The 21,602-nt window shown below is 38.6% G+C and overlaps 1 protein-coding gene across 1 annotated transcript in view; it reads right to left on the bottom strand.

Annotated features, from left to right (window-relative positions):
* Positions 1-12,744: 12,744 nt before the first annotated feature.
* Positions 12,745-21,602, bottom strand: part of LOC112474292 — a 67,743-nt gene continuing 58,885 nt past the window's right edge. The window contains exons 23-25 of the mRNA XM_025042386.1: positions 15,216-15,373; positions 13,962-14,073; positions 12,745-12,875 (exon numbers count right to left, since the gene is read on the bottom strand). Coding sequence (XP_024898154.1) covers positions 12,822-12,875; positions 13,962-14,073; positions 15,216-15,373 — 324 coding nt within the window. The 3' untranslated portion in view covers positions 12,745-12,821. The remainder of the gene's footprint in view (positions 12,876-13,961; positions 14,074-15,215; positions 15,374-21,602) is intronic.

The raw sequence follows: 21,602 nt of genomic DNA, 5'->3' as shown, positions 1-21,602 counted from the left end.
CCGCCCCGCCCCATCACCTTCCCTGCAGGCTCTGCCCTCCCAGCTGCTCTAGGACTTCTGGTGCAGTGACTTCCTTTGGAAACATGGCTGTGGCTCTATCTTGGCTTCTATCTCATCTCCATGTAACACCTGTCTACCCATCTCAAGAGCAGGATGGCATTTTTCCTGGCCCATCCTCCTTTCTCCTATCCTTGGTCTGAAGCCTGGCCCCTACACCCTCCCAACATCAGGCAGCTCTCCTAAAAGCATCTGAGCTTATTTTAAAACCCTTTTTACAACAGTCCCAGGTAAGGAAAAAAATCTAAGAGTGCTTTGGAACTTCTGTAATCTCTTGATGTTTATATTAGAGACTTGCTAGTAGTTTTGGAAGCTCATTACTCTGCAACAATTCTGTGCTTCTTCATCCTGTACCAACTGAGGTGCAGCACCAACCCTGGCCCTTCTTCATGCTGCCTCTCCTCAGATACAGGCATCGATATTCCACATGGATCACCACTCAGACCTTTCCCTGTATCTTCCACCTGAATGCTTATAGATTCCTTTGGTGTGCATTAGCATGATGCAAACTTACTGGCAAACCAGTCAAGATCTCCACAAATGTATTTTCATTATGCACCATCCAGAGAGGAAAAGATTCAGATTATATTACATTTATTTTAAGACCAGTACGTTTAAACAGGTGTATTACCTCATTCTGTTAGCTATTCTCATACTTTAAAATCCTTGTCTACTATGTTATAATATATTGCCATTAATTAATATTTATATGACTATTGACAAAATTTACATGGGAGTCGAATTATTAAAATAAGATCAGTTCCCCTGACTCTTATAAACCCAGCTTCCTAAGCATTCAGTGTCTTTAATTTACCTACTGCATTTATCTCAGAACCTAGTGCTAAGTTAGAGTTCATGGATTAGTACTGGGCAGATAGAACTAAAGCCTCAATCATTCTCCTACTGGACCACCAGGCCACTGTTAGCTAACCAAGAGCACCCTGCAACATTCCTGATGGTGAATGTTTAGCTCTGGCCTTGCCATATTAGTTCACGAAGGCTAGGAAGGGAAAGGCAATGAAAGTAACATTGATATGTAGTCGGGGCTTATATACCCTTCTAGAATTTTTACAAAAATTTTAATCTATGGAACATCTCTATGAGACAGGTATCATAACCCCCATTTTATAGATGTACAAACATAGATCCAGAGGATAATGTGTCTAGCTACCAGTAACCCAGTGGCAGGGGCAGGTTAAGAACCCAGGCCTCCTCACTCCTGACTCTGTGTACTTTGTAGTTTAACCTGTAAATGTGGAATTAGCTTGGAGATGGTATTTAATGAGACTTTCCCTTTCCCTTTCTTATCGCTGTCATTTATGAGAAAATATTTTAGTTCTGTCTTTCCAAGTATGAAGAGCTTCTTAGTCATTACTAGATGGCAAATCATCTCACAATGTATATGTGTATCAAATCATCACATTGCACACTCTAAATATCTTAAACAATTTTGTCAGTTATACCTCAGTAAAGCCGTAAAAAAAAAAAAAAAAGAGCTTCATAGAATTCTAACTGAATATTGAAGGGGATTTAGTCACCTTTAATCACTTACCAATGCCCTCAGTTCCTCCCCAGTCACCTCTCAAAGGGTTAGGACTTAGAGGAAATTCAAAATATGCTGGATGGTTCCCAAGTGTAGCAAAACTGAAGAGGTAGGCCACGATGTCATGGAGAGGAGCCATCAGCTGCAAAGTTAGCCGTAAGGCTCGGAAAGCAGCCTGTGGGTAAAATCCATATAAGGAAATAAGGTTTAGGAAATTGTTAAGAGTTACATAAAAATATATGAGCGATTATTAAAGATAATATATTTAAACAGGAATATTTAGATAAACATTTTCACAGTATAATACAGGATAATAATTACAGGATAACATCTGAAAAACAGGAACAACAAACCTATTCATGAACCAGATTACATGCCCTTGGACAAGGTAACATGGGGATGGGGGCTTAAACCAATGTGTTTCTCTTTGTTTAGAGCCATTGGTGGTCATAAACACATCAAAATATGTTTGTATGACTATTAATGAATTACAAGGGTCACAAAAAACTATCAGGGACCCATATTCAGATAACATTGCCTTGAGGGAATACCTGTAAGCAAAGGATAGATAGTTATCAACATAGTTTAAACATACAACTAAAAATTCAAACACTGGATCTTAAATATTAACATTCAAGTGAAGGAAAAGTGAAAAATTATGATTGAACTGAAGAAGTATCTTGAGGTCCTGTTTTCACTTCCTTCGGATAAATAACCCAGAAGTGGGAATGCTAGATCATATGGTAGTTCTATTTTTAATTTTTTAAGGACTCTCCATACTGTTTTTTGTAACGATTGTACCAGTTTACATTTCCATCCACGTGAGTTTTTCCTTTTCTCCACATTTTGCCATTGTTGTCTCTTGTCTTTTCTATAATAGCTACCCTAACAGGTGTGAGGTGACATCTCATTATGGTTTTGATTATTTACCTGTTGGCCATTTGTATGTCTTCTGTGGAAAAATATCTGTTCAGGTCCTTTGCCCATTAGAAAATTAGATTTTTTTTTTTTTTTTTTGCTATTGAGTTGTATGAGTTCCTTACATATTTTAGGTATTACCCCCTTATCAGATATGTGGTTTGAAAATATTTACTCTCATTCAATAGGTTGCTTTTTCATTTTGTTGATTGTTTCCTTTGCTGTACAGAAGCTTTTTAAGTTTGATGTAGTCCTATCTATTTAATTTTGCTTTCGTTGACTGTGCTTTTGGTGTTATATCCAAAATATCATGGCAAAGACCAAAGTCAAGGAGATTTTCCCCTGTTTTCTTCTAACAGTTTTATGGTTTCTGGTTTTAAGTCTTTATGGATTTATGAATTTAAGTCTCTAATCTATTTCAAATTAATTTTTGTGAGAGATGTAAGATGGGGGGGTCCAATTTCATTCTTTTGCATATGGATCTACCATATGATCCAGCAATCCCACTTCTGAGTATACATCCAAAGGAAACAAAATCAGTATGTTGTATTTACGCTCCCATGTCCATTGCAGTACTACTCACAATAGCCAAGCTATGGAAACAACCTAAGTGCCCAGTGGATAGATGAATGGATTTTTAAAATGTGATACAAATACATACACATGCACACAGGAATATTATTCAGACATAAAAAAGAAGGAAACCCTGCCTTTTGCAACAGTGTGGATAAATCTGGAGGACATTATTCTAAGTGAAATAAGCCAAAGAAAGACACATACTGTATTATCTGTTATATGCGGAATTTAAAAAAATGTCAAAGTCATAGAATAGTGGTTGCCATGGGTGGGGAAATGGAAAGATGCTGGTCAAAGAGACAAATTTTCAATTATAAGATGAATAAGTTCTGGGGATCTAATGTATTGCATGGTATCTATAGTTAATAATACTGTATTGTATATGGTAACCTAAAAAAAAAAAGGCCCATGTAAGAGGCAATGAACGTTTATATTTGAGACACAAAAGAGGAGCTGTTTGAGAAGCACTAATTCAGGCAGACACCCAAATGGTGTTCCAATTAGGGGGTGAAGGCAAAGATTTTTTATAAGAAAGGGAAGGAGAATAATTATATGAATAGAAGAAAGAAATTTTCTATTGGTGTTAATAAGTCAAGGACAGAATTTCTCTAGGTGCAAATAAGCTAAGTTATTTTTTAGCTATACATGGTGGTGTCAATTCTAAAAAATATCTTTAGCTTTTAGTTCATTAATCGGAATGTTTGCATTCTAGTTAGCTTTGCCAACAGTCGTTTGGAATACATTGGTGCTTTAGGCCCAGTTCAAAGCTTCTTTATCCAGTTTAAAGATCCCAAAGGTGGGAGGAGGAAGACCTGCAAGGCTGCTTCCTGGAATGGCAACTCTCACTCTATTTTGAAGTGGCTCCATTCATATAATTTTTCACATATACTGGGCATTGCTAAGAAAGTAGATAAGCGTTCTTACCACACACACAAAAAGGTAACTATGTGAGGTGATAGATGTGTGAATTAACTTAATTGTGGTAATCTTTTCACAATTGTACACTTTAAATATATACTTTCATGTGTTAATTACATCTCAATAAAGCTAGGGGAAAAAAGAAAGGGCGAGAAACCTAGATTGTTAAACAGGTTTTCACTAAAAAAGCAAAACCAGAGTATTCCCAAATTGCCTTTTTTAACATTGTGCTTTAGCAAATATTTATGTTGAGTGCTTTAGGTTTTTCTACGTCCTTTTTTTATGGTTACCAATATTATCCTTTATTAATAAGATAGGTTTTACACAGAGCAACCTCTCAAAAAACAGGAACCGCAAAAACAAATAAACAGGAACCAATTGATTACTGTGATCTCAACTTTTCATTAGCTTCAGGGCATCAGGTTGGGCTTTTCTTGAAGAGTTTGGGAGGAAACTGAAGAATAATAATAAAGGATGCTGGAAATTTGAGTTAGTGCTCATTAATGATGAGGGAGAAACAGAATTTATGAAATAATGAAGCACAAGAGAAATTGTAGTAAAGCAGGCAAAAATATTAGGAGCTATGAGAAGATTTAAGTTATTAAATGTCCTGGGAAAAAAACAAGAGACATTCTTTGAAAATGATATGCTTTACTGTGAGACATAAAAAACCAGCGAGTTTCCATTCCAGCACCTACAGAAAAATACAAACCTTTTCTGGCAGAGTTTTGAACATAACCAGCACTTCAGAAGGATGAGGTATGTACCATAAATTGAGGAAGACTTTTCCGTCAGCAGACAGCAAACATCGGGGCCGAGGCTGAAAACTCCTGCGGCATTAGAAGAAAGCTTAGGTAGCACAGCATTTCTTTCTCAAAAAGAGGCATCTCCAGTGTGAACTATTTATACCACCACCTTCCAGCCCAGATTGTGGTGACACACAAGCCCAGTCAGTGTCTCAAACCCGAGGGCAGCAGGCCTCCTTTTCAGACTGCTCACAGGTGGCCATGGTTATAAATAACTCAGGAAAAGAGCAGTTGGGCTGATTTTAGCCTCAGCTGTGTTGAGGAAGGAGTGGGCATGGAGGGAGGGAAAGATGTGGTAAGAAAAGAAAGGGAGGGCATGAATTAGGTGGCCATCACCATACTGAGCGTTCCATATGAAGGGGTTCAGAACAGGCCTCCCCAAGATGTGCCCGTTTGGTACGTGGATTGTTTTGAGCTGAAGGCAACTGAGACTTTGCGGGCTTATGAGAAACTTTTACCTCTTCCTTAAAGAATTTAAATTTGGGGCCTTGCCCATAATGAGAGTTATCATCAGAGATAAACTTTTATGACCTACCTACAGGGCAGGGTAAAGTTCTAGTTACTGAACATCTGCTCTCTTTATAGTCCTGCAAATTTACTTCCTTCCTTCTGAAGCTCCGGGGTCTTCATCCTTAGCTCATAATGTCATATATACCTCATTTTCCTCTTCTGTCTCTGAACCTCTTATGTATGTGGGGTTACTGTATATATGCATGTAATTAAATAGAGTTATTTTCTTAATCTATCTCAAGTCAATTTGATTATTACACTAGTTGGGAGAACTTAAATGGGTAAAGGAAAGTTTCTTCCTCCCCTGCACATATTTTCTCACTTAACTTTTAAGACCTTAGCATGTACCTATTTCGTTCCTGTTTCACAGATAAGAAAATTGAGGCCCTTCGAGGTTACCTACGTCTTGCCTACCCAGCTCTTAAGAGATGAAGCTGAGATTTAAGTGCAGATCTGTCCAGTTGAGAATCCAGGCTCCAGAGACCAGCCTCTGTTTTCCTCCCCTCCCCATCGTGTTTCTTCTCAGACCCAAGCTTCTTGAGAGACCCACACCTTCACTTTTTAGTGTGGTCTCCAGAAACGTTCTTGCAACCTAGAAAGATGGGTTTATGGCTGATGAGTTTTCTCAGTCTTAAGAGTCACCGAAGGGCTTCCACAAAGAGTCATGTAGGACAGTTCAGAAGTGGAGACTCGCAGGCAGCTGAGAAAATGGAGCATCCAGCCTGCTCCTTGACATCGACTACACACCCATGGTAACCAGAAACCACCACCATGACAAGGGACGGGAACGGAACCTGCGAGATGGAGAGTAATGACAACTTTGAAGGCTACATGAAGCCTCTGGAATCACTTTCCTCACCTGCCAAATCGGGACAGTAGCACCAGCCTTGCCTGTTTCTCCAGATGATATTGGAAGTGGCTGCCATTCGAAACAACTGGAAGTGCTTTAACGAGGGTGGTTTGGGGCTTCGAGGTTTCAGCAGCATGCTGAACGAGCGAGACTCAGGGAATATAATCGGAAAGAAACTGTGTCTTTTGCTGCTTATTCTTAAAATAATGAAAAGTCCTATGGCAACGATTGAACACCTCACCCAATCTCGTGCCTCTTCCTGTGTTAAAAGAACTGCAATCTCTCAGTGCCCAAACACCAAAAACCAGGAGTCATTTTTATATCCTCCCTTCTCCTTCACTCCGCAGGTCCTACTGAGTCCGTCACTCTCTCACATCTGTACCCAGTTTTCATTCCTACTTCCATTGTCTACAGCAAGAACTTTCAGTGGGAAGGTCTTACCTTCTCGGGGGCATTTTGGAAATCATAGGGGCATTTTTTGACTGTTGTCTCTAGGAGAGAGTCAGACGACCCTTTCCACTTTTTAAAGTACAATATAATTCATTTTAACTGAGGACTGAATGTTTTCAATATCAAATATTCTGAATATGATAACTTTTTAATCACTAAAACTTTACAGTGAATAGAATGAATCACTGGCCTTAAACCTATGTTTCAAGTCTTAAGATTTTAATCAGGTGATTTGAAGTTTAGGAATGAAGTAGGGTGTTAGTTTGGAGAATTTCCTTTATTTCAGCAACTGCAAAGTCAGACTATCCTGGGGCAGATCAAAGCTACCTTATTTCAGCTTTATTTCTATCTTCAGTGCACAGTGTTCAAAGGTGCCCCAAAGAAGCACTGAATATCAACAATAAAAAGTTCAAGGCCTGTGTCTGAGCAATTGGGACTGTAGGCCATGGGACTGGCAGCAGTGTAGCTGAACCAGTGCTCTGAGAAGCATGTGCATCCCTGGAGCCACAGAGCCCTCTACCAAGTGGCACCCTTCACTTCTTACTCATTATTTCCTGTCATTTCCTCTCCTGCCTGTAGTGAGAAGCCATCTGCTGAGGAGGGGCAGAGGGCAACAGGAAGCTCAGTGCAGGGCCGTGGCTCCCTGTTCTTAGCCCCATGAGGAGGGCGCCCCCGTCAGCTCCTTGACCTGACAATTCCTCTACTTACTCAGCATCATCCCTTTTCACCTTCATTTTCCTTTAGCCGTCCACTCCGAGGCAAAAGTCCAGACTTATCATCACCTTGGGACCATCTTACCTGCAAAGTTCTAAACTCGAATACCCTATTTTCCCAGCTCAAACTGTTATTCTTCCAGGTTTCTCACTCATTCATTCCCACCAGACCTCCTTCACCCCCACAAAATATGCTCCTGGACGTCATCTAGCTCTCTGGTCTCTCCTTCCACCTGTCAGTTCCCTTCCGACCTCACTCATTTCCCTAGCTAGACTAGGTCTCACTGTCAAGCATGTGAACTACTCTCCCACCTGCACCTTCAGTTCTCTGCTTCTTTGCAGTCACTACTCACCGACCAACTCGGGAACCCTCCAGCTATACTGCTTTCTGCTTCTAGTAGCATGCTGCTGAGCATAGCTGGAGGAAATCATACCACTAATTATGTCAGTGCAACAAGTAGACAGTTTCCGTCCTGAGCTGTGTCACCCTGGGACAATCCTTTTTCTTTCTTTTGATCAGCTCTTGTGCCCATCTCCTTTTTCAATAATTCCAAGTCTTCTTTAAGCTTCATACCAAATTCCTGCCAGCAGATGATGACAGGGTCTGTTATTTTATAATTGAATTAAAGGCCACTGGCTGGAACTCTCCCTACTTCCTGTCACACCCTTCCTTCCTTTCAACCAAAGTCAAAGACAGAGGTACTCAGACTCTGCTCCCAAGGATCTTACATTCTAGAGGTAGCTAGACATGCAAATGTGGTTCTATGATAGAAATATATGAAAGTGCAGAGAAAATCCAGAATAAGAAGCACCTGAGATTTGTTGGGAGCCTAATGAAAGAAAATCACAGCTGAGGTTTCTGACCTGTGATTCATTCTCTCTCTTTCTATATCTCTTCGTTTTAAAAACACTGTCATCCTTTTAATCTCACTTACAAAAACTGTGGTATAATTTACATAACATAAAAATTACCGTTTGACCCATTTTAAGTGTACAGTTCATTGGCATCAATACATTCACATTGCTCTACCACCATCGCCACCATTCCTCTCCAGAACTTTTTTCCATCTTCCAAAACAAAAACTCTGTACTCGTTAAACAATAATGGCACTGACATCTTTTTATTCACCCAAGCCAGACACTCTGGGTGACATCCTAGATTCCTCTTTCTCTCTTAACCCCAAAATAAATCCAGCACTTGGCCTAGCTGATTTGCCTCCTAAACATCTCTTGTCTGTGCAGTTTCAGTAGCTTCCTAAGTGATGGCCCTGACAATCATTTTGTTCCTCTTCTCCCCGTTTGTCGAAGGACAAACGCTGGACTTCTGGATCATGCCCATCACTCTGTGCATTCTACCTCCCATCTCATCCTCACATACCCTGGAGAGGAGCCATTCACAAGTTCACATGCTATCTCGCATCTCTGTGCCTTTGCATACATACGTCTCCTAGCTTGAACTAAAGTTATTTTCTTCGCACATCTGAAACACTAATCATCCTTTAAGACCCAGGTTAAGCATCCCCTCTTCCCTGAAGCCTGCCTTGCTTCCTATCGTCACTTCTCTAATCCTTCAGATAATGCTAAACATTTCCTGGTGGGTGCTTTCCTTATATTTTTATTTTATTCCTTATCACAATATACTGTAATTATCTGTCTATTTCCCCTTGCCTGAACAGCAAGGACCATGTCTAATCTGTTACTATACAACGCTTGGCACCAAAGCTACCATGTACTGTTCAGGTCATGCCCTGAGTCAAACAGCAGTGGCTGAGATTTAGCCTATGCTTTATTTGCCAAGCTCTGCACCCAGGCATGGGGCTACACCTGCCCGGAGGAAGGGGTGCCTTCCTCTAAAGCTTACAAACCAGCCATATGGGGTAGTGGTGGCTCTGCCTGTCACATGGTAAGGGCTTGATTAATGTTGGTGTTCTTTCTCTTTATGCCCTTTTCCTTCCTCTGTCAGCCAACTCTACTACTCTTGGGAATGTGGCTGAATATCATTCTAGTCTTCAGACCCTTGTCTCCTCTGGTGACACGAAGGGCATGGAGGACTCAGGGGGCAACCACGGGAGGAGGGCTCCCCTTAGATCCTCTTTCATAGAGACTCTGGTCTGGTTCAGAGGTCGGGGTGGTGGTCTCTGCTAAAACTAAACACATTACATTAGAGCCTTTTTTAAAGGATTAAATAGCATTTTAGGTTTTAAAACCTATAGAACTCATGGGGCACTTCTCGTCACGGGATGCAAACACAAGCAGGGAGGCCACCTTCTTCTCTTTCCTTGACCATGGTAGACATTGCCAGTGAATTAGAATACTGTAGCAAGCTTGGGATGTCTTAGAATCCTCAGAAAAGTACTAATTGTTGGAACTGACATTTAAATAAAGCTTATTTCTCATCCTCAGGCTAACCCAACTCCTTATTTTATGAATGAGGTAAGGATCCCTGTCCTCCATGACCCTCATGCCTCAACTCTGTCCCTTCACCGCTGGTTAAACTTGGCCTGGGATAATTTCCATTTATTAGTTCATGAACACTCTTAAATGGCCCCTTTCTCAGACGTCCCATTCCTTAGAATCAAGCTCTAGACACCTTAATGCTAAGAATCATAGCATATTTAACTTCCAGAGTTGCTTCAATTTCTTCACACATTAGATGAAGAGTGGAGGTCCAGATATTGAAGAGAAGCGATTTGCCTGAGACCTCAGGGCAATGTATGTTTGAGCTGTGTTAAGTCCAAATATTTTAACTACCGGGCTCTGGCTCTTTCCTTTATACCTTTTTGTGGCTGATGTTTAATTTTTATTAATACTCGGTGCATGAAATCATACACTTTGAAATAAAAATCTCATACAGTACCTTTTCCAAACTTCCACAGAAGACAGCAGTTCCTTTCTCTACACTCCATTTTATGAGAGTGTATTAAAAGGAACATGTTAAAATCTACAGAGTTTAGGAAGTAGGTGATGGATGTAGTAGGGAAACACTGAATTTGGATCAGTTGCTGCTCATCCACTGCCTGATTCTGAGTTGGGCTCTGGGTGGGCACTCACTCACTTTGCTAGTACTTCATGAACCAAATCCCTGCCCTGGAATTAAATGATCACATTAACTGATCAGATGATTTAGGCTGTAGGTCCCCGCCCCCGCCCCCCCCATAAGTGACCATTTCCGTTCATCTTTAGGAAACACACAGTCATCCACAAGAAACAATAAGGGAATAGAGCAAGACCTGCAAGTTAAAGGGATTTCTTTTCCTCTCTCCTTTCTGATCTTCTAATTTGGTTGCTGCAAATAAAACAGATCGGAACAAAAACAGGCTTCCTAATTACATTTTATCCTAATCAGAAATGTAGTCAACTCATGGTTAGACTTCTGAAAACTATCTTAAAAATTTGATCCCATATGTAGATTGTGCTTATAAACAGTTGACTTGGCTAGTAGATAGGTGAGAGAATGGAATTAAGTAGGCTTAGAGAATTATCCTATAATGTTTCACATGAGAGAAAGATGTACTTTAGCCTCATTGGGCAACAAGTCAAACCCTTTATAAAATATTTGGTTTACTGAGGTGTCTTTGCTCTACTCCTCTCTCAAATGCATTCTTCTATTAAGTAAATCCTGAAGTATACCCAAATGAATGCATTGGCTGAGCTCATGAGACAAAACATTGGTATCCACAAACTGGGCACCTTATCAGTATCAGGGTAGGACTGGCCACTATTTGGAGAGCTTAAGGATTCAACTTCTTTCATTCTCTGGCATTCTTTGGCTTGTTCTATCATCCCCATTTTCTTGGTGAATTCCATCTTACCTGTCACCTTCTTTTTGAATTTCTCCCAGAGGTCCTGGGCTAGAGTTAAACACTCCCTCTTTTATGTCCTCACAGAACTTTTTACATAACACTAACATGTTATCTTTAAAATCTTTGATGTTCCTTTTTTGTTTATAGAACTTTCCTCCACTAGACTGAATTTATTGCCAGAGTCGATTGGCTTAGTCACCTTTGTAACTCCAGCATACAGCAAAGTGCCTGGTATAAGTAAGCACTGAATAAATAATGGTTGAATAATGCATGAATGAATAAGTGAGTGAAAGAGTAATCTGATACAAATGGCCTTTCAATTCTCTTTCATCTATCTGTTCTATGATCATGTTTATTAAGTATTACCGATACTCAGCACTAAGATCTGTGCAGTAAGGAAAGAGTAAGGAGGGAGGTAAGCTCATCCTAAAAACATCCTAGGATGTTTTTGTTCCCCCTTGGAGACCACATGACTGTATAACATCCCTTCTTTTTTTTTTTTTTAAAGGAAATGTGGTCACTGACTGCACAGGTATGCTAAGTCCTCATTCAGGTGAGTGAACTCTAGGTAGGCGGAGTTAAGAACATTTGGGAAACTGGATAAAGCATGATAAGAAAGCAGCTCTGCTTTTATCACTTAATATCAGTCTCTCTCTCTATATATATATTTCTCTCTGTTAGAGAAATATATATTTTCTCTCTGTTAGAGAAATACAGAAGAACACTGATTTATCCAAAATATTGGCATACTTTTTTACCCCCCTGAATATTTGTTCTACTCCATTGAGTAAAATATTTGAAGCCAGGACAGCTCAAGATCAAGTTTACTTATTTGTTTGCTTATTTTAGATGTTGGCTAATGTAAAAGGAGGGTGTGACTGATGAAAATCTCTGGGCTCTCCAGGGGAAAATAAAACTGCATAGATTGAAAAAGCAGTTAAACAGCCCATTAACAAAGAACTCCTTCTGGGTTTAAATACAAAAATACTCTTATTCTTGGACTCTTTCTTTTGCTCTTCTGGACCAGAAGATCAAGGTCAAATGAAGTCAAGGGAGCAAGATTTCCATGCTAAACTTAACATGTCTCTTCCCTGGGAGGGGTAGGGTGGAGAGTGAGGTGTAATAAGCTCTAACAGAAATTACGCACCTGGGGTCAGCCTTGAGGCCCTCTTTGGAGTCCCTCAAGCCTTTCTTTTCTTGTGGTTTCCCCACCATAAAAAAGGTATCTCTGATGGTAGGGAAGTCTTCCAGCAGGGCTCTCAGGCTATTGCAGTATGCCAAGATCTGACCCCGAAGAGCATAGTGAGACATATGGTGGTTGAACCTGAAAAGTCGGAAGAGATCATGTCCAGGAGATGAATCTAAGTTGTTCCATCTCTCACAGAAGTTCCGGGATCTACTTCCCTGGAAGACTTTTTGAAGAGAATAGAGGATCTCTGTCAAGAAGAAATTTTTGTTTGGGCCAGGTTGCTATTACCTGAAGGCAGAGGCGTGGAACTCTTCAAAGCATCTTCTAGCCTTCACTTCTGATTCTTCTTTCTCTGTGTCTTACCCCATAAGACTGTGGCTTATATAAAAACAAACCACCCAATTCATTGTCTGGATTTCTACATAATACTGCTGTTTATTGAACTCAGAGTCAGAGAAATCAGCATGTGTAGTTCACATATACTATACTTACTTCTGACAATATTCAACTATAACATCTCTCTTGACTTTCTCAATTTCGTCCTGTAATAAAAGATGATAGTTCTTTCATTAGACAGTATTACTCGACTGTGACAAAACTCTACTGTATGCATCTAGGCTCCTCCATGTTGGCCCCTTGGGACTAAGGAGACCAAAGGAACTGACACGAATGTAGAGTTCATGTTGCCTACTCTGTTGTGAGTAGTAAGTTCTTTGTCTCTGACCTAAGAGTCTTGTGTCTTCTGCCAACATCCACAGAATAGTCACAGGCTAACTTACTGGCTTGTTAAGTAGGCTAAAATCTCAGACCTTAACAAAACTGACAATTATATTGCCTGAGCCTTTTATAATATGACAGGCATTGGATACTCCTGAAGAACAGTTAATGAACTATTACATTTTTCACTTATTCAATATTTGTTGAATATCATAATAAAAAAAGTAATTTAATAATCAATTACTTATTAAAAGGAGTATTTTGTCTCCATTATTGCTCAGCAGTAATCCAGAGGTCTGGCCTCCCTCATATCCCATTTATAGAACTGAATTAGGTAAATTTAAGTCTTTCTTTTTCAGTCACATGTAAAGAAAAAGCCTAGAAATTGTAAACTTATCACTTCTCTCCTAAATATTGATGCACTAGCCTAATGACTTCCACATCAAAAAATTAATGACTAATCAAATGACAGTTACAAAATTAAGCAATACTTTTGACTGTTTAAACACTTGAGTTTAATAATATTTTTCAACAGATTAGGCTAGTATAAAACCCTTAAATAGAAATGTGGCAGTAGTGTCTGAAATCAAGGTAGCAGGTAAATTAGATGGTCATTCAGGAGTGGTCAAATAATCCACAGCAAGTGCTAAAGCTAATTCCATTTAGAAAGTGACAAAACAAAATCTGACCTTGAAAAAATGTTTAAAACTAAACAGCAATTAGCTTGAACTGCTTCCTTTTTATTTTGTATTGAACTCCCTTTTTCAGTTTTTTAAAAAATATATTTTTCAATGGTTCTATCCAAATAGGCTGAAAACAATAGATTCCAAGTTAAATTTTTTTTTTTTTTTTTACGCTCAAATGTAAAAGATGACATGAGATCTTTAGGGGACCCTTCTTACAGTACTCACAAGGCTCTTCATTCTGTCAGCCATGGTCTGTTTCCTGAAGAGGAAGGCATTCAGCATCATGTCCCGCAGTCCTACCTTTTCTAGCTGAATAGACACAAAAGCCTCCGGAGCCCTGACAAGTGAACAGAGAGACATCTGAGCCCAAGGCAAGTGGGTACATAATAAGAAATCATCTCTACAGCTCTCTGGAGGACAAGAACACCTGAAGCCACGTATTGGGCATTGCGGCAGGAGAGCAGGTGGCTCTGTCTCCATGGTTCTCATCTCCTTCAAATGTTTCTGATTATATTCATGGGGATGCTGATGTGTCACCATCCTCCTTGGGGACTCCCATGTGCCTAAGGCATGCATCAGCAGTTCTAAACTTCATAGTCTGACCCAGTGTTTTGTACTATCCAGGTCCCTTTATGCTCTCCTGGCCTGAGCTATAGGGGTTCCTGGACTAAAGTGGCCTCCCAAGGGTCCACTCGACTAGACACATTGATCTCAATCTGCCCGCTGTCCCACACTCTGGTAATGTGGATTTAGGGCTCTTGAACTCTGGCCACATTTCAGATTAACGGTATCTTGAGTAGTAGAGTAGCTATGCCTATTATTATTTTTTTTTATTCTAAATTTGCCAGAATTAAATTAGTGTGTCATTGGTAACCCCCAATAAAATATTCAGAGTATTCATAATTATTGCAGAATACAAATATCTCTCTTTCTCTGTCATGGTTAGAAAAGATCAAGACATAACAGGGCATCCCTGATTTATAGACATACCTTTTTAGAGGCTGTGTCTAATACACCATCCTATTATTCTAAGCGATGGCAAAACCCTTGTTAGAATATAATGAGGATAGTTCTGTGCTTTTCTGTTTAAGGTAAACATGGGGAATTTGGAGAGGCCCAAATTCTTCTTTCTTGTGTTGTACCATCTTTGGAGTTTGGAATATATAGAGAAAGGGAGGAGAGAGGGGATGAAGGGGGAAAAAAGAAAAAGGAGGAGAGGCAAAAAACAAAGGAAAGGAAGTTGAAATTGGGAACTGTTGACACTCCTTCATAGACTGGAGTATTTCGAAAGGAGTTAAGATTACTCAGTGTGCATTCAAGGTCTTCATACAAAGTCTTCCAAATTAAACACATGCTGGTAACTCTGGGAGTTTAGGCATCCTTCAGTCCTATAATGCTCTGCTATTAACTAACTTAAAAGGGGACACTTTTGTTACTTTAACCATCCCCACCCCCCACCCCACCTCCCTGGTGCAATACCTTTTGTGAGCCTGGAATCTTTCTGAATGATGAGTAAGAGTGTCAGAGACTTTTGGAGTCGGGGCTAACAGCAAGCTTTCTATGCCATTCACAATTCTGGAATTTCTTCTTCTGGTTGGACCCATTCCACCGAGATTTCTCAGATCTGAACATATTTCCTAAAATATTTCAAACCAAAGTGAATGAAATGTGTTGGATTTGTAAGCCCTGTAAAATTATCTAACAGCCACAATTAACCCAAAACACATGAAAATGACTGGACACATGGAGAGGGGAGTGAGAGTGGGGAGGGAAGATGTGGGGAGAGTACAGAGAGTAAGGGAGAAAAGGGAAGAGAGATATCATTTTGCACAATGAAGGGGTGAGGCACTAAGTATAACTATTTCCAGAATAGAGTGCAATTGTCTAAAGTGCTCTGAAAAAACTCTCCATTCTACAAGGTGGCCAGTTGGAATGCTCTTGTAGAATGGCCTCTCAAGAAATACTGCTGGGGAACTTCATGGTTGCAAGATCTGAAAATTTGTTTCAGAGTGCCCATTCTGGTGTAGCCTAATCAGATGGAGGTGGGCTGTATATGCCGCCTAGCATAAAGTAATGATGAAGGAGGGAGAGGTGGAGGGAAGGTAGGGGAGAGGAGAAGGAGGATGGAGAAGAGGAAAAGGGAAATCTATATTTTCCAATATTCTTATTCGTTATATAGTTACAGGCCATAATGGTTGGAATTCTTTTACGTTTTTCTAAAATACTAACTAAAAGAAAAATATTAAGGCTTAAAAAAAAAACAACCATCCTTTTCCAAAGAAAGAAATAGTTCTCCATATCTGAATTACTGGAGAATGAGGCAAAAGAAAAAAATCCTAGGTAAAAAGCCTAAAGTTTCTATCCTGACTTTTTCTGAAGATGCTGGTACTATCCCAGTCTCCTGGAAATAGTAAAGTATACCAGTTCAGAGGATTCGAGAGATCTTAGAAAGGCTGTGAGTTAAGAGGGAAGGATACACAAGCTCTGTAATTGAATCCCAGTGCTGACACTCAGCTGGTGATCTTGGCTCTGTTCCTTAATTTTTTTTCCTCACCTAGGGATGATGTTCCCCATCTCATGAGCCTGTGTATAACCAAGAGCCCATGTATAACTATTACTTAGCTGACTGCCTTGCCTGGACCATAGAAGCTGCTGAATTGGATTGTTACCTGCCTGACTCCGTCACCTGCCTTCAACATACTACCCATGCTCATCTTTCATTTCTATCCTCAATTGCTTTCTCTTTTCCAGCCCCTTCCTACAAATATGTTGACATCTATTTTATTCTTAATTTTCCTACCCCCTCGAGCCTCCTCCTCAATTCTGACCAAACTTTTTAAAGAACTATTATGGACTAAATGTTTGTGTTTCCCTCCTAATTTTTTATGTCGAAGCCCTACCCTCCAGCATGATGGTATTTGGAAATGGGGCCTTTGGGAGGTAATTACGGTCTGATAAGGTCATAAGGGAGGGCCCCCAATCTGAAAGAGCTGGTGTCCTTATAAAAGAGGAAGAGACAGAACACAGAACTTTCTTTCTCTCTGCCATGTGAAGACACAGTGAGAATGCAGCCATTCTGAAGCAAGGGAGAAAGCTCTCACCAGAAACTGACCACGCAGACTGACCATGAGCAACTTGATCTTGGAGTTCTAGCCTCCAGAACTATCAGAAAATAAATTGCTGTTGTTTAAGTCACCCAGTCTATGGTACTTTATTATAGCAGCCCGAGCAGACTGACGTAGGAGCAGTAAATATGCACTCCTTCTCTATTTCTATTACCTCTCACTTCTTAACTCTTGCAGTCTGTCTTTCACTCCAACCCCATTAGAACTGCTCTTTCAGAGTCAGCAGTGAACTTTTGAGAATGTCAAGCAGCCTCATTTTAATTCCTACTCTTCTAGCTCTTCCCTCCACATTTAACTCTATCAGCTTTCAACTTCTTATTCTTCCTTCTTCTTCTTTTAAAAATAATAGCTTTATTGCGATACAATTGACTTTCAATTAATAGTACATATTTAAAGTGTACAATTATATAAGTTTTGGTATATGTATAAAACTATAAAATTATCAGTGCAATAAAAATAATAACCATAGCCATCCCTTTCACTCAGTCCCTTTCTCAAGCAACCACTGCTCTGCTTTCTGTAATTATAGATTAAAAATGCATTTTCTGGAATTTTATATAAATGGAGTCATGCAGTATTTACTTTTTATTTTTCTCTTTTGGTTTGGCCTCATTCATATTGTTGTATATATCAATAGTTTATATCTTTGTATTGTTGAGTGGTATTCTATTGCATGAACATACCACAATTTGTTTATCCATTCATCTTGTGATAGATATTTGGGTTCTTTCCAATTCCTGGCTATTTTAAATAAAGCTGCTATGAACTTTCGTGTATGTCTTTGTCTGGACATGTGCTTTCATTTCTCTTGGGTAAATACATAGGAGTAGAATGGCTGACTCATATGGTAAGTGTATATTTAACTTTTGAGGAAACTGCCAAGCTGTTTTCCAAGGTGACTATTTTGCATTCCCACCAGTGGTGTATGAGAGTTCCAGATCCTCCACATCCTTGCCAACACGCCAAAAGGAATGGTCAGCCTTTTAAATTTTAACCAAATGGGTGTGCAGTGGTTTCTCACTGAAGTTTTAATTTGCATTTCTCTAATGACTAGTGGTGTTGAACACCCTTTTATGTACTTATTTGTCATCTGTACATCTTCTTAAATGACTCATTACATCTTGAAACACTCCCCTCCTTTGGCTTTGGTAGCAGTGCACGGTTTCGTTCTCTGTCTCTGTCTCTTTCCTTCCTTCTTCCCTTCTTCTTGTTCCCTTTCACTGTCTCCATTATTTATTCCTCTTTATTATGTTATCAGCCCTTTTCCTGCTCCATACTTGTAGAAAAGCATACATACATATTCACACATACACACACACACATACACACACACACACTTTTTTTTTTTCCCCTCGTACCTCCCTACCCCTCCCAGCATTGCAGGTCTTTTCAGGCTATTATTCCTGATGCCTTCCCACACCTGCCCTGTGTTCCTGTCCAGTGACTTTCGACATTTTCTCTCTGGATGGCTGGCTCTCAGGGAGTGACTCATAAGCCTCTCAATCTCCATTTCAACCAGACTATCCCAACTTATATCTGTTTATGAGTATTCTTCGTAAGATGAAATTATTTGAATAAAGCAATCTATATGTCAACTATGTATGAAAATGACAAATGGTGGTCAAGCTAGGCTCATCTTTTTTCTAGTCTCCATTTGCCCTTGCTCGCTCCCATGCCTGAGTATCTGCAGGATCTTTTCTTTACTCAGAATGATCACATGGTCATCTCTGCCTGCCAAAAAGCTCATTCTTCAGATTTTTCCAAATGCCCCCTTTCTCTTCTTTAATTTCTTTTATAGCTTGTTGAACCTCTTTTATGCCTTGTAGTTGAACTACTTATTGGCTTGTCCCCCTTACCCACACTGGCCTATAAGTTCCTCAGGAGCATGAATTGTATCTCAGTATTACCTGATGAGCCCAACTTATAGTAAGTTCTAAATTAAGAATTTTGAGGTTGAATTTAAAAAATATATAACTCGCTCTATCCTTATTTTCTACTTCATTCAGTATCTGACTTCTATGGGAATTAGTATTTGGCAATAGAGGTGGAGATTGAATATTCTTGTCATACTCATAAATTTTTACTCTCCTATTAACTTTGAGAGTAGAAATAGACAAATAGAGGTAGATAAAAATGATAAGGGGTAAATGTGGTGAGCTGTATAGAATCCATAAGGCTTAAAAAAATATTTAATTTTATACTTAAGTTACATTCACCAGTACATACATACAAGAGAGAACTGTATATTTGTTAAAACTATGGGGGGAAATGTCTGTGAACTCATTTGGAGTGATTTCCAGGATATACTGTTAAGCAAAGAAAATAAAGTGCAAAAAAGATAAAATCTAAACCGCTTCATGATAAATTATTCAACAAACTAGGAATAGGAAGGAATGTCCTTAACTTGGTAAAAGGCATCTGTAAAAAACCTGCAGTAATCATCATACTTAACAGTGAAAAATGGAAAGCTTTCTCCCTAAGATCAGGAATAAGACAATAATACCCACTCTTACCATTTCTATTCATCTTGGTACTGGAGAGTCTAGTTAGGGCAATTAGGTAAGAAAAAAAGATATCTAGATTGGAAAGGAATTAATTAGTAAAATTATCTCTATTTGCAGATGACATGATCTTACATACAGAACATCTTAAAAAATATATACACATAAACACAAGTAAACTATTAGAACTAATAAATGAAGTTAATAAGGTTGCAGGATATGAGATTAATATACAAAAATTAATAGTATTTCTATAGACTAGTAATGAACACTCTGAAATGAAATTAAGAAAACAATTCCATTTATAATAATATCAAAAAGAATAAAATACTTTTGAATTAATTTAACAGAAGTAGCACAGGACTTATACATGGAAAACTATAAAATACTGTTAAAAGAAATTAAAGAAGAACTAAATAAATAAAAAGACATTCCATGTTCATGGATCAGAAAATTTAATATTGTCGAAATGGCAACAGTACACAAACTGATCTACAGATTCAATGCAATCCTTGTCAAAACCCTAAATGGCATTTTTTTTTTTTTGGTGGGGGGAGGATTGACAAGCTGACCCTAAAATTTATATGAAAATGCAAGAGACCCAAAATAGCTAAAGCAATCTTGCAAAAGAAGAACAAACTTGGGGGGACTCACACTTCTTAGTTTCAAAACTTATCACAACTCTATAGTAATTAAAGCATAGTGGTAATGGCATAAAAATAGACATATAGACCAATGGAATAAAACTGAGAGTCCAGAAATACACTCTTACATTTATGGTCAACTGATTTTTGACAAAGGTGCCAGGACAATTCAATGGGGAAAGATGAGTCTTTTCAACAAGTGGTGCTGAGACAGCTGGATAACCACATGTAAAAAAATGAAGTTGGACCCCTACCTCACACTACATACAAAAATCAACCATAAATGAACCATAGACCTAAATCAAGAGGTAAAACTGCAAAAATCTTAGAAGAAAACATAGGGGTAAACCTTCATGACTTTGGATTAGGCAACGATTTCTTAAATATGATAGCAAAAGAACAAGTGACCAACTGACAAAAGAAAAAATAGGTAAATCAAACTCATCAAAATGAAAAACATCTGCTTCAAAGGACGCTATCAAGAAAGTGAGAAGATGACTTTCAGAATGAGAGAAAATATTTGCAAATCATATACTTGATAAAAGACTTGTATTCAGAATATATAAAGAACTCTTACAATTTAGTAATGAAAAGACAAAAAATCCAAAATTATAAAAGGGCAAAGAATTTAAATATTTTTCTGACAAAGACATGCAAATGGCCAATAGGCACACAAAAAGATGCTCGACATCATTAGTAATTAGAGAAATGTAAATTAAAACTGGAATGAGATACCATTTTACTTGCACTGGGATGGCCAAAATAAAAAAGACAATAGCAAGTGTTGACAAAACTCAAAACATATGTCCTTACAAAAATCTGTACATAAATGTTCATAGCAACATTATTCAAAATAGCCAAAAAGCAAAACCAACCCAATATCTGTCAAACTGATGATTGGATAAACAAAATGTCATATATGCATATAATATAATATTGTTCATCTGTAAAAGGGAATGGGTATTAATACATACTACAATATGGATAAAACTTGAAAACATTATGTTAAATAAAAAAAATCTAGACATAAAAGTTCATATGTTGTATGATTCCATTTATATAAAATTCCAGAACAGGCAAATATATAGAAACACAAAGTAGATTACTGGTTACTAGGAGCTGAAAGAAGTGGGGAATGAGAGTGACTACAGATGGATATAGGATTTCTTTTGAGAGCAATGAAAGTGTTCTGAAATCAGATAGTGGTGATGGTTGCATGATCCTTACACACTATAAAATGGTGAATTTTATGTTCTATGAATTATATTTTAATAACAACCCCCCTAAAAAAATCCAGGAAAGAGAAAGAGTCTATATTATATGTTACTTTTTGTGGAAAAAAGAAGGGACAAATACATCTGCTGACTTTTGCAAAAAGAAATACAGGAAGGATAAAATGTAAAACAATGGAATCATTCGTCTCCAAAGGGTAGGGATAGAGGAACAGCTTATTTTCTGCCAGATGATCCTAGCTAGTCGATATTATAGAGTTATATGTAAAGAAAAAATTATTAGCAAATTACTGAAAATTAAAAGACCCAGTGAAGATTTGGGCATGTGTCGATTCATATTAAGAAAGAAGGAAGAAAGGGAAAG

This window comes from Pteropus alecto, unplaced genomic scaffold (assembly GCF_000325575.1).
Source record: "Pteropus alecto unplaced genomic scaffold, ASM32557v1 scaffold79, whole genome shotgun sequence".
Classification (NCBI taxonomy): Eukaryota; Metazoa; Chordata; class Mammalia; order Chiroptera; family Pteropodidae; genus Pteropus; species Pteropus alecto.
The sequence above is the reverse complement of the archived record's forward strand: the minus strand, read 5'-3'. Positions and strand labels throughout refer to the sequence as shown.